This window comes from Opisthocomus hoazin, chromosome 6, assembly GCF_030867145.1.
Source record: "Opisthocomus hoazin isolate bOpiHoa1 chromosome 6, bOpiHoa1.hap1, whole genome shotgun sequence".
NCBI classification, from domain to species: domain Eukaryota; kingdom Metazoa; phylum Chordata; class Aves; order Opisthocomiformes; family Opisthocomidae; genus Opisthocomus; species Opisthocomus hoazin.
The window spans coordinates 7,645,889-7,663,611 of record NC_134419.1 but is presented as its reverse complement, the minus strand read 5'-3'; the positions used below and the strand labels follow the sequence as shown (position 1 = coordinate 7,663,611).

General features: G+C 44.4%; 1 protein-coding gene across 1 annotated transcript in view; it reads right to left on the bottom strand.

Annotated features, from left to right (window-relative positions):
• The window catches only part of NRDC (nardilysin convertase), a 29,929-nt gene extending 13,424 nt beyond the window's left edge, over window positions 1-16,505 (bottom strand). The window contains exons 1-14 of the mRNA XM_075424496.1: window positions 16,198-16,505; window positions 11,423-11,738; window positions 11,151-11,232; window positions 10,366-10,519; window positions 8,643-8,716; window positions 6,664-6,759; window positions 5,621-5,743; window positions 4,057-4,114; window positions 2,980-3,053; window positions 2,720-2,789; window positions 2,240-2,317; window positions 1,696-1,816; window positions 1,559-1,617; window positions 893-947 (exon numbers count right to left, since the gene is read on the bottom strand). Of these exons, the coding sequence (XP_075280611.1) occupies window positions 893-947; window positions 1,559-1,617; window positions 1,696-1,816; window positions 2,240-2,317; window positions 2,720-2,789; window positions 2,980-3,053; window positions 4,057-4,114; window positions 5,621-5,743; window positions 6,664-6,759; window positions 8,643-8,716; window positions 10,366-10,519; window positions 11,151-11,232; window positions 11,423-11,738; window positions 16,198-16,394 (1,557 nt within the window). The 5' untranslated portion in view covers window positions 16,395-16,505. The remainder of the gene's footprint in view (window positions 1-892; window positions 948-1,558; window positions 1,618-1,695; window positions 1,817-2,239; window positions 2,318-2,719; window positions 2,790-2,979; window positions 3,054-4,056; window positions 4,115-5,620; window positions 5,744-6,663; window positions 6,760-8,642; window positions 8,717-10,365; window positions 10,520-11,150; window positions 11,233-11,422; window positions 11,739-16,197) is intronic.
• Window positions 16,506-17,723: the final 1,218 nt, after the last annotated feature.

Sequence of the window (17,723 nt, the reverse complement as noted above, 5' to 3'; positions counted from 1 at the left end):
GATGCAAAGATTTGCTAAAAATAACATTTCTAACATCCTGATGCTCACAGCAGACTGGCAAGTCTTAAAAGTGTCTGAAAATACTGGGAGCATCTGGAAAGAAAAAACCCTTCACTTTCGGTATTTCCTATTTTTTAATCCTTCTTGCATCTGTGTACCTTAAAGCAACCACTAAACTTCCGCGATGCTTTCAAGCCATATATGCAGTATATGGATCTGTCTGCCCAAAAGGAAATCTTCGTGCTGTTCAGAAAAAACAAGCTACCTAATATGAAAAAGAGCATGGCTAAATGTAGTAAGAGTAAGAAAGCCGCTGAAGTAAGGCTTCTCTCAAATTATCTAAATTGTGTTCCCTTCTTTACCTTTAATAACCTTCAAATAAGACTTTTTCTAATTGCTATTTCAGGAAGCCAAGGAAGACTTGACACAAAGCCACATCTAACTGTGACGTTGCAGCAGCACTAGGCGGTCATTGGCACCGCAGCCTCTGTGAGGCCGGGCCGCAGCAAGCCACACCTTCCACACAACACCGCTCTTCTACTCCCAGAAATCAGTGGTGCCAAAACAGCTTTAAAAAAGTGAAATCAGACAAAAATACTGAAGAGCTCCAAACAATGTGCAGGGCACTATTTAACAGGCACAGAACTTCACAGACAAGGGCCTAATGATCAAAACTGAAAAAGAGCCTACCATGAAAACAGTGATATTTCATTCTGCTAAGGAAAAAGTCACAATATTCCTCTGCCTAGAATACAGATTCTTGCAGCAAAATACGGGCTCATTAAATGCACAGTCTCTTCCAGTTGAACACAATTTTGAAAATGTGTTTCAAAATTAAAAATAAATCCATTTTATGGTTTACCTATATCAACACAAAACAGTGGGTGAATACCTGTTCCTGATAGTGAAATTCATTAGCTTCAATCTTCTGTATTTCTTCCCATATTCTGTAAAGGGGGAAAACAGGATAAAAGTGGATTTCCTCCATTATTCTACAACATTTATTGAGAATCTGGAAAAAAGCAGTTTTCTAGGAAAGGGATCAAGGGTGAGTTCAGGGATTCATTCGGGTACAAGACACAGAAGCCAGTGGTACACGCACTTCCCTTCCATCCAAAAGGGCATTTCTCAGTTGGCCAAAAGTTCTGCTACCTTCCAAAGAGGAAGAGACTTAACCACAAAGAGTCACAATCGGATACCAAATTACCATAAAGGCTAACACCAGAACACCACCATAGTCCTGGCTCCCACAGATTTGGCTCAACGAATTTATTTAAATAAACACAAAACTGTACCTAACGTCTACACTAGTTCAGCTTATTACAATTAGAAATTGGATCACAATAAATCAAACTAAAAGCACCAAGAAACAAGCATAAACATTTAGTAAATTCATTTTTAAACTTTTTTAAACCGAAACACTTCCCACACAAACGAGCTTTACTACTGACTCACCGTTTATGCTCTAGTGACCCCACAAAAAGTGCAAACACTACAAACGAAAGGCCAACGGAGAAGGACAATCTCACAAATGTCTGATGCAGTAGCAAACACTTGCCTTTTATCTGGCCCTCTTTTCTGCAGCATCTTCACATACTGAAATACAACATGGGCCACCTGCAGACAGAAAGGAACAGATTAATTTTTCCAGACACTGGGAAACCAGTAAGAAAATCAAGTCGCAGTAAATCATACCTCGTAGAAGTGTTTGTAACCTTCATCAGTCAAAGTCACAGAAATGCTGAAGATGGAGTAAGTGGAGTTCTGTTCAAATCCCGTCTCACCATTTCCCCCATATAATGCAAGAGCCCAAAATCTATGGAAGAGTTAAAGGTACTTATTAATTACTCATTTCAGCTTTATTTGAGGTTAGTTACAATTAGCATATCATAGCTTTACTTCAATGGCTTTGAACCCGTTTACAGCTTACACAAAGCTTTTCCAACACAAAGATGTGAACCTCAGGATAGAGAAAAACAGTGAAAAAGCTAAGTTACATTTTAGAGATCTCTTGAAGATCAGTCACAGATACTGCTGACCCATGGATCACAGACCAAAACCCACTTATTTCTTACTTAGATCTATCATTAATTTAAAAAAAATCATTACGAAACGCTGATACGAAAAGGCAGACCTGGCCTGCTTTTATATATATACAAAATACATATATACAAAATAAAGTTTGCCTTTATTTTAATTATAGCAAAGCATTTAATAACTACACTTAAAAAATACGTACTTTTTCCTAAGGAAAGAAAGAACGCTGCCTTTGCCTTCATGTCCCACCAACCAAGAAATATAATGAAGAGGCTTCACCCTAAAAGACAATTTGCAGGCGATTAAATGCCAGGAGGTAATACGTTTCACAGGAAGAACTCAAATCACTAGACAAGTGACTGAAATATACACTGGCTGTTTCTTCATGGCAAGTTTTGCATTTTCAGGCAGCATTAGGATAATAAGCGAAAAACGTGGGAGTTCAGAACATAATGACTGATCTGAGTCAGTGAGGAACGACGTTAAATCAGCTGTGTACCAATTCCACTCAAATTATAAAAGGAACCATGTCTGCACTAGTTCGATTTATTTAAAAAACATTTCCCTAGCTGAACCCAAGTAATGTGTAACACAAATAAATGAGATTTTTTGGTTTGTTGTGAAAGTCAATAAATTATTCACAACATAAACACGGTGGAAGTAAAACGCAGCACCACCATACCTGTAATACTGTTCTTGTGGAGGAAGCGCCCAAGTGACACTCAGTGAATGCACTTTCCTGATTGGAACAACTGAACACAAATAAATTCACTGAATACAAATGCACACGATCAGAAATAGACAAGAAATTTTACACAGTGCAGAAAGAATGGTTAAAAGCTATTCAGAACCACACAGAACTATTCTAGAAAGTATCCAGATCACACAGAGAAAATATGAACCTAGGTATTCAAACCATTTAAACAAATCTGTTTTACTTACCTCTGTAGAGCTTGTGAAATTCTGGTGTGTCAAAAGGCTGAGTCAGATGGCCAAAGCTGGGTTTGGGTAAACCACTTAAAAGCAAAATTAAAGCGGGATGTTACCGGCAAGGCTTCAAGGCTACACCGCGATAATCACCAGACGTAAGCATCCACCGCTCTGACGTGACAGAGGCGGTCCAGCACACCACCAGGAAGCGGCCCTTCGTGAAGGCTGCAGGACCCACCCAGCCCAAAGTGGATGGCAGCCTGGCACGCACTGGCACTCTGCCCACACAGCAGAGTAATCACCCAAGATTTAGATACCCCATCAGCTCCTCCCTCTCCTTCTGGCCAAGGCGGTAACAACGAAAGGCTTCCTTTCATAACAGGGGAAAGGCAAGCCGAGCACAGTACACAGCTGCCCGAGTTGGCCCTGGATTCACAGAATCCTGATGGATTATCTTGTGGGGAAGGAGGAACGAGAAGGATGCGCGTCGGGAGAGACAAACGTGTCTCTGTATGGCATTAGACTTTCATAAGCGCCATTTCCATGCACCACAGAAATAAACACCTTGCAAAAGCAGAAAATGAAAGGGGAAATAAAATGCTTTTCAAGTTGGTAAAGCTTTTGTAGAACCCCCTTTTTAGACAGCACATTGGAGTGAATTATAAAAAAGATCAAGTTCTAACGAGTTGCCACCCTAAGGATGACACAAATTCAAGACATGGTCTGAATTTATTTTGCTGCTAATGACTTTTGACATAAAGCAAAGTAAAAAGTAAAATGATAGTCTAGGTTTGAATGATTTATCATAAAATCAAGGTATCAGCACATATTAAGCAAACACTACTGCAAGTTAGCACCACACAGCTTGCAGGCGAAATAATTGTTAAGCATAAAAAAAGTCTTCCTGAAACAATTAATGCCAGTCTTTAACTGCCAAAGTTGCCCTCTTTTTTTGGATAAGGATGTCAATTGACAAATGTTAATTTCCTTAGTTTCTCCAGTAAGGGATTTTTTTTTTTTTTTAAATGTCATTTCAAATACAGACAATTTTATAATTTGTAATGTCTTTATGCATCAAAAGAATCTTACTTATTTGGGATCTCGGAAAAGATTTCTGTCACCCACTTTTCCAATGTATCCAATGTTTCTAATAAGGAGAGAAATAAAGAAAGTCAGAAATGCAATTTCGTGAAGATCTAAGACAAATTCTTTATCTTATCTCACCAGTTCTGTTATTTTAAACAGGCTACAAGTCAATACATTTTAAAATCGCAAAGTTCTAAAGTGTAAGCTTCGAAGCTGTTAGTTTGAGCCAATTCTTAATCTTCACTGAACTGTATCTTTGGTCATAGCTCTGCTTTTGTACATAGTGCTGACATCTCAGGCCAATACAACCGGGATTTTAAGCTCAGTAGTATCTGCCATGGCTGTGGAAAGGAATTACCAATTTAGGGATCTACAAAATCACCAGTACTTGCGAGACCCATTGCATCACTCCGTGTCCACAATACACACACCAGTTTGCACACCCAAATGCAGTCCTGCAGTGCTAAGAATTCCTTCTCCCCATCCTCTTTTTTAAAGGAAATGTTTCAAGAACTGGAAGTTTGAGGGGTTTTTTTAAACTGACCGATTGGAAATAGCTTGTTTAAGCAAGCATTCTGAATTCCCAGAGTGATGCTGTAATGCTAAACAACAACAACAAAAAAGGCGGGACAGGGTGGGGAGGATTCACCTTTTCTTTGTTTTAAGAGAGAGAAATACAAAGTTGACCTGGCTGACTATAAATTACCATGATTGTCTTCCCAATCACCAGCAGAAACATTACAATCCGTCACCACGTAAATGACTACTCAAGAGGCATTCAATGCCGTAAGTAGTTTTTCAGTTGAGACAGAAAATAAAAGCACAGGAGAAGAAACGGATTATCGCCTCTATTATTACCATCTCCATTTTACAGATGGTAATTGCAATCAGTTTTAGCACTCAACAAAACCCCTAAGCACAAACCTATATTGAATATGCATAACTATTTATTTTCAGCACCAGTCTCTACTACATGGTTAACTTCTTAGAAATTTCTTTTATTCACAGCAGAAATGAACCATAGGTCTGAAGTTCTTTGCTGAAATGAAACTCAATTCCATCTGCGTAGAATTTTTCATTCTACAGGGAAAAAACTCCGAACCCGTATTCTTCCTAGAGAAATGTATTGTATTTTAAGACCTCTTTTGACAGAGCCCCAAACAGAACAAGATAACTGGGAGACCCAGTCTGTCTCCCCATCCTTTTCTGTGGAAGCTCACTGTTGATGGCAGAGAAACCAGCAGCATGAAGTCATTTAAGTGCTCTGACTCTACATTCCTACAAGATTCCTTTTTAAATATCTCTTTGAGATTTTAACCTTCTGTGTTCATCTGGAATCTATTCAACAATTTCAGTTGAAAGTTTCTCCAAGAAGTGGCAGGATGACAATAACACAGCACAATTGCTCATCTTGTTTCCTTTGGAAACCGGGCTAAAATCTACATATAAATACCTCCGGCAGGACTGGACAATCCACCAAAACTGCTTGGGCTACAGCTGAACTGGTGCCAGAGGCACTACACCAACAACAGCAACCAGTCTGTTTTTAAGGAACAACTGATGTTACCTTTAGATTGGACAACTAAAGTCATATAGTGAGCAGAATAATGGCGCTGCCAGAAGTCCCTCAGTCTGGTGTAGGTATCAATATTATTCATTTTAGGCTCATGTTTGAGTGTATCCGCATTACCTGTAAATATTAAAAAGTGGTTAGTTATCTAGACACTGGCTACATCAAGACCAGATACACCGAGAATTTCTTTTCCTCCCCTGACACTGAGTGTAGTCATGGTAAGCACACCAAGAATACCCAACAGAAATTTAGAGTTAAAGGAACGTTAACCGAAATCCAGTATCTTCCAATTTCTAGTTCCTATTATAAGGACAGTTGATATTTCTATGACACGGGAGGACAGAGTCCTCCTGCACTGTCAGATCACCCACACCGTGTACCGCACAGCTCCCTGTGCGCTGCCAGCTATTCCCTCACCAACGGAACTTGCAGAACAGGGGATGGAAAAAGAGGGCAAAATATGATGTTTGGTATATGTCACTACAGAACTTCATAAAAATGATGTATATTTCAAAGCTGGCTAACTGCATTACCCATCACACTGCAATGTACTCGCTCACCAGCACCACAAGGGTGAGGGAGCTGGGACTCTGTATTGTCCAGAAGAGGAAGGACAAATTTCCTTTCTGCTCTACTCACGTGGCTGTAAAGGTCTACTTCTGCAAGTTCAACAGCGAATTATTTACTCTGAAAAGCCTCCTTAGAGACAAATCTAGAAATACTTTATTTTTCCAGGAAATCTTAATAGCAAAAAACAAGCTTAAGCAAGACAGAGATGACTCAGAGAGCACCACCTTCACGTTAACAGAAAGTTACATGATTCTACGCCTAGGGCAACCTAGCTTTAACATCAGCAAAAAGCAGTACCGGAATGAAAAGTATCTTAACAAGCAGATGGCTGCTTTTATTCCCAAACAATTTCCTGTAAAATCAATAATTGCTCTAATACTTCTGAGCAAGGCTAGTGTTAGTGCATCTTTTAGTTCGTTGAAAGTTTAAGTATTATCACTACTTCATAACATAAATTCAGAACTTACCCCAAAAAAATTTCTTCATTGGATGTCCAGGTCTGGCAAGACTCCCAAACAGCATCTCCTTTCTGTTTGCATCAGAGGGTCTTGCTAGTTGATACTCTGTTAATTTAAAGAATTTGCAGTGGCATGCATCAAAATTTGAGGTCATATTCCCACTAAACAAAACAAAGCAAAAACCCCAGCCAAACTGCAAAGGAGATACACCCCACAGATGCAGCCTGGAATTTGTTTTAATGTATGATGAAGTAGTGAAATAGGGTAAGAAACAGGACTTGCTAGCAGTAATGAATATAAACCAAGAGAAGAGGAAAAACAGCTCATTGCTGAGAAGAAAGGCGTAAAGAGGGGAAGCATATAAAGCCCCAACCTGTCCCACCTGAGTGCTCTCAATCTGCTGAATTTAATGGGAACACAAGGCCGTCAATATTCTACAGGGTCAGGCCCTGCAGAAAGGGCCAGAGAACAATCACAAACCTGCTTCTCCCATATATCCCACAGAACAACTTCTAGCCTGATAGTGAAATAAGAAATTGAAAGCTGAGCAAGACGGTTTCCAAAAATGAAGTTATACAATCAGTTTATGCTAATCTAAAAATGGGATTCTGCCAAAATCAAGAATTCACCCTCTTGAACTGCATTTTCCTGCTCCTGCTTTCACTGATAATAAGAAACACGCACAGCAGAGCTGCAAATTAATTCTTTCAACTGGGTTATTCTGCAGCCAGTTCATCAAGCTGACATAATTCACTGGGCAGCGCATTACTATAGCGTCAACACAAGGGCAGGAGTGGATCTGCACGATGACAGCAGTGCAAGTGAAGGCATAAATCGGCTTAAGCTCTTGAAGCACCACACCTTAACTCCAAGACAGGTCCTTATTTATATTGACACTGCTCTAAAATTCAAAGATCAGATTGCCCATATTTCCTTGCCAGAAGACAGATGAAGACGACAACTTGGAATAAATGTTTGAACCAGTTGGTGTATCTGCCAAAACCAGGTGTTTTTCTAAAACAGTGGAGTTTTATAGGCAGCCTGGAGGTATTCATGACATATTAGAAAATCAGGTGAACTCCACTCACTTCTACACCTGGTTCAATTTCCTTCTGTGAAGCGACTTTGTAGTTATTAAGGCATTAGAATAAGGAGACAAGTACAATCACCTCCACCTATTCTACTAACTCCGCATAGGACTAGAGAGTGCACTGGGGCTATGCTGGAGCTACAGGCATGTTGTTCACAGAATCACAGAATCACAGAATAGTAGGGGTTGGAAGGGACCTCTGTGGGTCATCTAGTCCAACCCTCCTGCCGAAGCAGGGTCACCTACAGCAGGCTGCACAGGACCTTGTCCAGGCGGGTCTTGAATATCTCCGGAGAAGGAGACTCCACAGCCTCCCTGGGCAGCCTGTTCCAGTGCTCCGTCACCCTCAGAGGGAAGAAGTTCTTCCTCATGTTCAGACGGAACTTCCTGTGCTTCAGTTTGTGCCCATTGCCACTTGTCCTGTCACTGGGCACCACTGAAAAGAGCTTGGCCCCATCCTCCTGACACCCACCCTTCAGATATTTGTAAGCATTTATAAGGTCCCCTCGCAGCCTTCTCTTCTTCAGGCTGAACAAGCCCAGCTCCCTCAGCCTCTCCTCGTAGGGGAGATGTTCCAGTCCCTGCAGAGCATCCACATGTTCACGTAATTGCCCTACCAGTTACTGCCAAACCACTTAAAATTATTAATTTCTAATTCAAGAAATGAGACGGTAAACTCCTGCAGTGGTGCCACTGCATTCAGTCCTTCTCCTCTGACAGCCATTGATAGCCAGTAAACTTAAATCGAAGAGTTTAATCTCTCTGTCAAGCTAGGTGAACTTGACCGAAGTTCTCAGCAGGGCAGTTCAAAATGGAAACCAACAAACAGAGTGAAACAAAACATATTTTGTAACAAAGAAGATGGACTAACCCCACAGGAAAAGATACTCTTACTTACCACTGTCTACAGCCTCGACTTCTCGGTCTATTGCATCCCTGATCATTAGTGGGTGAATAAAGAATTGTGCCCACCTACAAAACACAAAAATCCATATACTTTCCTTCAGTGTCTATTAAGCTAGGGCAAAAACTCAGTAATTAAACTCAACATCTATTCTCTTAGTTTATGAAGTTGGCTGTCTTACTAGAAATGATGCAATTCTTGACTATACTGTCTCAAGGAAAGATAAAAGCCAGTTCTGTGATACCATCAAAGGGCAGGGCTTCCCTGCTGCACAGAGCGCACAGAACGAACAGATAGGACACTCTAACGGGTGCAGGATTATCCACCTTTACATCCTAAGAACGATCATACCAGACCAGACAAGTGATCCACCTAAGCTGGTTCCTGGCTTTAACTGGGACCAGTATCAGATGCTTCAGAGGAAATCCTCGGTTGCTCATTAACAACAACATGACCACGGGGAAAGTTTCTTCCTAACTCCAGGCAACAACTTGTTGATACATGTCCCGAAACATAAGTTTCTGTATCCATTACAATTTTATTATCTGCTCTGAAAGTCAGCGCTGTCATCCAGCCACACGTCTTCTCCTTCACCCACAGAGAGCAGAGTAATGGAAAGGGACAGGCCTGCAGCGAGTGGAGACTCTGCAGAAGGCTGCCAGAGAATCTAACACATCTATTTTATTTGTTGAGTTTTTTTTAATGATGCACTGAACTTGTTGAAGCAAAAGGTTAACAGTAATACATGGCTGACAGAGTTCCGTGGCTACAGGACCCATCAAGCTAAAGATTATTGAGTGGTGATGTCTTTCAAATTGTTTACATCCACAAGTGCTTGAACGAGGAGAAATCACCAACAGCATCCATTTATCTTCTTTGTATGAGATGTTGTTCTACAGAATTCCCAATTTCTGTGTTTCCCCTACACTGAGCTGTTATGACAGATTGCAATTATATTTTTTTATTCTTTCACGCTTCCAAACATCTAAAAGCTGGACTAATCTGCAAATAAAAGCTGGATTTGGCCCAGTAAAGTAAAATTTAGGTAATACTTCGTAAAATGTGCAAACACTTGTCCTTGGCATCATCACAGGAATGTATTTTGATCAAATTTAAGTTCACAGTGGAGTCTGCTTGCCTCCTGAGATATTTTACAGCATCAAGAATACTCAGCTGCTACGTACTTGACTGAATACCCTGGACTGGGTTAAATGTATCCTTCTCAGGCAGACACTGTACCACAACTTTCAAGGCTGCCCTTCCACTCACTGTGACGAATTAAGACTTGGAACCAAAAAAAAAATAAATTTAAAAACCCCACTAACTCTATCAGGACCGATATTCCAAAGGATGAGTCACTGGGATTCTGGGAGCACTTCCCCTCTGAACGGCTGTCACACTGCCTAAGATTCCTCCCGTTAGCAATGGTACTAGTTTAAGGGCAGTAAAAAAAACCAAATAGCTGTGTGCATCACGAATTACACACGGATCCTAAGTAACGGCACAGAGGCTACGCAGGAACCATCTCAAAAAACAGTAAGATATCCAAAGGAAATAATCTTTTCTTTATATTCAAAATCCTCTGTGGTAGTACAAGTACCTGTGGAAGTTCAGCAACAACCTTAATCACCTCAAAAAGAACTGAGCAGCTACACCCAACCTCCTGAGGCACATACAAACATTTCTTAACTCCTAATCACCATTTATATGAAGATACCTATCGAGCGCTTCTTTGAAGTACTTCCTCTGCACATCAAACTGGAAGACTGTCCGCTCACAGTCAGTGGAAGCGTTGTCACTGCCCCCATGTTTCTTCAGAAACGCATCAAACCCATTCTCATCTGGATACTTCAAACTGCCCATAAAAACCACTGGAACAGAAATCAGCAAAATTACTAAGATGCCATGAATCTGATGATGTTAACTGCAGCTGTAGCAACCCCTCTTCAGCACAGTGTTACCCACAACCAGCCCACACGCAGAGGCTAATTACCGAACAGCATCAGATGGTGTAATCTGCCCAACAATCAGTGTGATCTGCCTTTAGCAGAAGGCCCAAATTGACTGGAAATAACAGTGCCTTTCTAGGCATGACTGGCCTCCATCAGTCAAGGGTGGCATTTTAAGATGCATTTGGTCAGGAAATTCATGGGTGTTCTGTGTTTGTATTGCTAATTCATCTTTCTTTACTAGAGAGAGAAAGGTGTGTAGCTCCAGCCTAGTTTATAAACCCACAGGTAACGTGCTTCCCCCCACGTTTAACGACTAAGAGAAAAGTGTTCCTTAACGCACAGCCTGCCAAACAGTAAAAGACACTTCCTCCCATATGAAGAGTTCCTTACTAAATCAGCATTTTTATAAAAACGTAAATTTATTTAACTAATGAAAATGAATTCTGGGGAAGCTGAAACAAGAAATGATACAAAAATGCTACAGAAATTCAGAGCTAGGCAGCACTCCTTTTGCACTGAAGTTGAAGATGAAACAGGAGCAGATACATACTGTGTTCCAGGAAGTGTGCTAATCCAGGCAGATCTTCGGGATCAGAGAAGCTGCCAACAGCAACGCAGAGGGCTGCTGCAGACTAGAGAAAATGCAACACTCTCAGTAAAAGCTGCTTCAAGAAACACATCAGGAAATGAGAGAAGTATAAGATAAATCAATCAGGACAGGCACAATAAAAAGAAGGTCTAGTCTGAATGCCTAATCACAAGGTTTCAGAGCACAAGAAAGCTCACTATATACTTTTTCACCCTACAGCTTTAAGTACATACCTGCTTTTCTGTACAGCCTCTCTTTCTCGTCTCTTCCTTTTCAGCTAGCTCTTCTAATTCACTGTCATCAGCATCATTGAAATCGTCATTGTCTCCATCATTGTCCTCACCCTCATCCTCCTCATCACAGTCCTCCTCATCAAAACCTTCTCTACCATCTTCGATCTCAGCTCCGGAGTCATCATCTTCATCACTTTCCTCTTCAGATTCATCATCGTCATTGTCTTCCTCCGAAGATAAAGCAGCTGGGGCACCATCCAAGTAATTCAAATCCGAAATCAAAAGTGCACATAAGCCATTTTGCAGTTTAATATACCTGAAAGTATAATTATCTGCAATGAATACACTCATTTCCCAAATCTGAATTTTCAGAATTGCAAACACTTCTGTATTTCCCACAACAGTTTTGTGCTCTTCAGCTGAGAATTCCTAATGAAAATCTAATGGTAGCTAAGAAAGTGAGCAGTTTTATAGTGGGAAAGTAAAAATACCTTTCTGCTATTCAAGAGCTATGAGAAGCAATTCAAGGCAGTAGCAGAAACACTTCTCCCCATAAGGTCAGGGACACTGATTTGGGCTTTTATTTCTCTCTCTGTGAAATATTTAAGCTACTATCACCCACTCAGAGAAAACTTCAGGTACTCGGAACAGGCAAACTCAAACTTCAATAGTTTATTACGTTTCTCAGGCTCTTGGAAACATGTATTATGTGACAGCATTAAGATCTTAGCCTTTGACTCTACACAGGCCCCAGAGACTCCATTTTATTTGATTTTATCAATGCTTTCTATTAAATGGGGTCCACAGACACAGCAGGCATGCGTTAGAAAGGACAGATCTCCTCTGGAGGCTTAATAAAATAAGTCATAGTGAGTTGGTTGGGTTGTTATCAAGAAGCAATACACACAGAGTTCTCTCCGTGTGTGTATACATACGCATATGTGTCTATATGTGCTCAGAATTTCTTACATATGTGTGTGCACATATATGTATAATCCATACATATATATATATATGGCTGAGGACTACAAACACCAATGCTCTGCGCTACAAGATCTCTCAGCAGTGTTGGTTTCACACCAGCTCGGGATCAGACAGTCACAATTTATTGAACTAGCCAGAGCACCCTCTCTGGGCGCCTGCGCTGCAGAAAGGAAGGAAGGAATGCTGCTCCCAGAAAATACGTGATTCAACTGAAGAACTAGTGCTACATGCAGGTGGTATCTGATCCAGCAAAAAAATCTGCTAATATAAAACGAACCCATGGTCACGTCCCACCCTCACAGAAAAATCTGCGTTACACAGCAAGTTTATACCAGACTAGAACTTTGCAACGTGGCCACTGTTAAAATTCAGCAGCAGGAATTTCAAAGCAAATCTCCAGCTCAAGCTACGTAGTAAGCACCCAAAAGAAAAACCAAAGCCACAGTGTGTGTTTTCCAGCTCCGTGGTTCCCAAAGTTTCCCACAAGAAAATTTCTCATGTTTCATTCATGGCTATTACTACGCAAATTCAATGTTCACAGCAATGAAAGTATGCATTACTACCAATACTCCAATTCAAAAGATGAAGTCCGGGTAACTTTCACTTTTTACCAGAGCTGCAGGCCACCTGCTCTGGCTCTGCAAACCACAGACCAGCTTGGAAACAAATTACTCGGAGTACTTCTCTCCCAGCTGAATTTCATGGGGACGCATTTGGAGGAAAAGGGCAAAGGAGGTATCGTGGCAAGAGTTACACAGTTCTGAGACAAAGGAAAAACCACACTTCTTGGACTAACACATCTATGAAAAAAGCTAAAGAACAAGCGTTTAATAGTTGTGTTGTTTATGAATTATCATCACTCATCCAACAGGAATCGATAGCACTCACCCTGGGCCAGGGTTTCACAATCATTAACACACCCGTTCTGCCTGCTGCAGGACCGCTGAGCTGTACAAATGTGTTCCAATCAAAAGCACAATTGCATTTTTATTCTTTTAAACTACCGCACATAGCGTATAACTGGCAGAGATGCTATGACTAACTGCATGAGGTAGACAGTACTAGGTCCACGCTGATGTCTGGCTACCAAGTTAATCACCCATACAATCCTTAGAGTCTGGAACCGTTACGTGTGTTTGTGCCATATACTTATGCCGCTTTACACAGCTGTAGCACATCTGAATGCACAACAGGGGCCCTAGAAAGATCTATGGTACACTCGGACACTTCAGGCTCTGAAGGGCTCAGAGCACGAGCCCCAGACAGTGACAAATCAACGCTGCTACAGCACGTCTTCCAGCACACCCATCATCATCTTCACCTCTGCATACAACTGTCGTCTTCAGGTTTTCATGGCTCATAAAGAACACTGGCTTCCCAGCAATCAACAGATAGTCACGGAAAGCAGGGAACAGAATAGTGCTGTTCTCCCAGAAGAACAATTTGCCATAAAGCTGCTCAGCCAGGTGTATCCAGTAGCTCTCGTTGATCCTTCCCTCACACCTCCATTAAACTAATGGAGCAGATTATACTAATTTTACATTACTCATCTTCAGGCTTGTGGGTGTTACGTACTAGGACAGAAAGCACCCAGTAGCAAGGCAACAAGCGAACTAAGCCGCTGTTGAAAGCTATCAGATTTCACTCCGGGAGAATCTAGAACAGTTTAGGTTATACCGAACAGAGGCACCAGCTGACACAGGTGTTCTTTACTTTTTCCATGTTTCAGGCCCATGGAAAAGGACGAGTGTAATCAATACATATGTACTAACTAGTATGCAAAATACAGCACAAAAAAATGCAATCATGTAATGTAGAAAGAGAAGGAAGCTGTCCGACTGCTTTTTTGAAGGACTGTACAGGCATTGATACAAATAAGGCTTAAATGTAAAACAGAATTCAAATTCTTAGAAATACTGTTTAAACAGGATTGTTCTCATTCCAAGTTTTTTCTTCTATCAACGATAATTGTTTAGCAGTTCAGTAAATATTGAAATACATATCAATGCATGGTAAACACTTAGAAAATGTTTTATCTACCACATTACCCAAAACAAGCAATACAAGCCCATGACACTCCACATATGGATGAGCTGAAATAAAACATACATTTTGGTAAATAAAACTACCCACTCATAGCTCTAGGGAACAAAACCAACTTTGATTATGACGATAATTTTTTCCCCAACAAGCTCACCTTTGAAAAATGTATTCTGCAATCTGTCAGAACTCATTTGTTTTTACAATCACGGTATTTGAGAATATAAAATACAACATTTTTGCCTAAGTTAAGACTGATGTCACCAGACAAACACATTAAGCCCACTGTGACTGGTCTGCAGTATACATCATCACTGCTGGATGAACAGAGGGGAAAGTGTATATGCATCATCAAATCACCTGCCACTACACTTCCTTAGGAGGTTTGGTATATAGTCAGCAGACACAGGTATGCCCTACTTTCAGCCACACTGAAGTTCTCCTTCCTAAGGGTAACATTTGCACCCGTTCCACGCAAGGCTCGCTTCCCACAAATGGGAATCAGTCTGAAAAGATGAGACACTCTGCTCCCAACTGAAAAAATCTGTTAGGCATGGAGAGCAGGATTTCTGGAAGATGTTATTAGTTTATCTTACGCAATAAGCAAACACACTTTCCAATTCTCTACAAGTAAAGAGGGTTCCTGAGCCTCAAAACAGATAGCCAGTGACGGACTTCCCAAGCTTCATCACTGTGCTGCTTCAGGTAGTAAAGGCAGAAGTTTCCTAAGCTGGCAGTCTCTGTAACCGTCAACTCTGCAGGAAGATGAGCCTCCTGCAAAGTGGCGTGAGTAAGAATGCCAGCAGGAGAGGCAGGCAGAGATCCAGAGGAAGCAGCGAGGAAGTAGGGCAAGCAGGGAGGGAACAAGCTTCTCCCTAAGCCAACGCGCATGGTCCTCATCACGCAGCCAGCAGGGAATTTCACCCTCAGCCAATGTCAGGGCAAATCCAAAACTCAGGTCCAGGCTTAGGCAGACTCTCCGCTGGCTGCACAGACTAGACATCACGCAGAGTACAGATTAAAAAAAAGAAGCATCTCTAACAGGGGCTGAGTACTCCTCCACCTAAGAGGAAGAAGTTATCATAGTGTCCCTTCAAGAACGACTGCCTCGCAGCACCCAAAGGGCTCAGTCTCCGCTGGCTGCTCTCAGCCGAGTCTCCCACCGCGAGAAGGCCCCAGACGCTGTGGGCAGGGCCCAGGGAGGGTGATCTGCTGCGCTTTCAGGGGTATCGCTCAGAAGCATACAGACGGAGACACAAGTGTAAAACTTCTGTCTCCACTCACCGCCGTATCTGTGTTAACGCCTGGGAGCTCACCTGACACGGGAAGAGTAACAGACCCGCTTCTGCAGCCGGCGCCTGCCCCGCAGCACTTCAGCCCCACTTCACGCTTCAGCCCAACGCCTGCGGCACGGCCCCGCCTGGGCCGGGGCTGCCAACCAACCCCTCGGCGCGGCCCTGCCCAGACAAGCAGGGCCGCGGCAAAGCCTCCCGGCCCGCAGCCCTCTCCCGGCTCCGGGCCAGCCCCAGGCCCACTCCAGAAGCGGCACCCCCGCCTCCATGTTTCACCGAGAGGCCCCGAGCTCCCTCGGTCACCGAGACGAGCCCGGCTTCGTGCACCGCGGCCGTGCTGGGGTGGCCGGGGCAGGCCCGGCGGGGAGGCCCCAGCCCTCCCCACAGACCAGCCGGGGGCCGCCCCCAAGGGCCTCCCCTCCCGCCTCCCTCGAGCCCGCCCGGGCCTCCGGCCCTCACCGGTACTGCTTGGGGTCGCTGGGGGACTTGACGATGTCGGGGTCGCCGAGGTTGGCGCCGGGCCCGCCGTCCCCGCGGTCCTCCTCTTCCCCATGAGGCGAGCGGCCTCTGGCGTCGCGGCCGCCCTCCCCGGCCTGCTGTCCCACCGTCACCTCTGGGCAGCCGTGGCTGGGCACTGCCTTGTTTCTGCCGGGCATGGCGGCGGTCGCACCGCACCGCGGCGGGCGGGTAACGGCACGCACCGGCCGGCCTCGCCCCGCCAGGCCGCGGGCCCCCGCCGCCGTCCCCGGCGCTACTCGGCCACTCCGTGCGAAGGCGACTGCGAAACTGCGCATGCGCCGCCGCCGCGGCTGCCGGCCGCCCCCGCCCCGCCGCGACCCGGACGGCTTCCGCCGTACGAGGAAGCAGCGGTGACGGCCGCGACGGCGCCGGACCGCACCAGTCAGCGCCCGCCGCGGTGCCAGGTGGAGAAAACGGACCAATCCCAGGCCCTCGCTTGGGCCGGGGGGAAGCTCTCATTGGTGGAGAGAATGCTGGTGGCGTGGGAGTGGTGTGGGAAACCATAGATGGGGAGAGAGATGGGGGAAAGGCAGCCATTTTCAGAGATCAGGCCGAGAGGGCAGAGAAGTCAGAGGTCGGAGGGCAGAGACAGAACCAGAGCCACAAGATCCCGGGAACTGCTCTCCGTGACGTCGCGTTCCGACTTTTATGCCCGCGTGCCATGTTACCTGTTCCCCCTGCTCTCGCGTTGGAATAGTCCAACCGCCAGTTGTGAACGCCAGCCCCCTTCTCTCATTGCCTCCAACTATTGGCCCAGGTAGCTGTCGCTCACTCGTGGCAGAGCCAATGAGCTCGCTCAAGCTGCCTGAGGAGGGGGGTCACGCGCAGCCCCCTCAGCGCAGGGTGCGGCTTGGTGGTGTTGGTGCAGCCATAGCAGGCCCTGGCAGCGGTGGTGCTGCTTCCCCTCTCCTCTGCCGTCCTCCTGAGGCCCTGGCAGCCGCAATGCCTCCTTCCCTCTCGTCTTCAGTCCCCCTGAGGCCCTGGCAGCAGGAGTGCTGCTTTCCCTCTCGTCTGCGGTCTCCCTGAGGCTGGCGTGGCCGCGCGGCGTGCACTGCCAGGGCCGCTTTGAGAGCCCTGTCTTCAGAGTGCGGCTCTTCCCGCGGTACCAGCGCCCTGAGTTACTCTGCACGCGTGTGTAAGGCCCTGCTGACTGCAAAAGAGATGATGCGAGCCAAGTGAGGGGATCAGGGGCAAATCCGAGTAAGGGGGGCTGTCTGGGGTATAGGGCTGATTATTCAGACTGGATGTCTAGGAAGACAGTTCAGGCTGGATGTCTGCCCGATGCTTTTGCACTTTATGTCTCCACAAGATGGAAGCCAAGACCTGTCTCTAACCCAGAGCCTCCTGAGTGGCTTCTGCTGGAGAACTGCACACCCAGCACTGCACCGTACAAGCCAGAGAGAGAAGCCTGTGAAGAGAAGCAGCCTCTTCCCTTCTAGTACCCTTTTCTTTTTTGTCCTGTAACC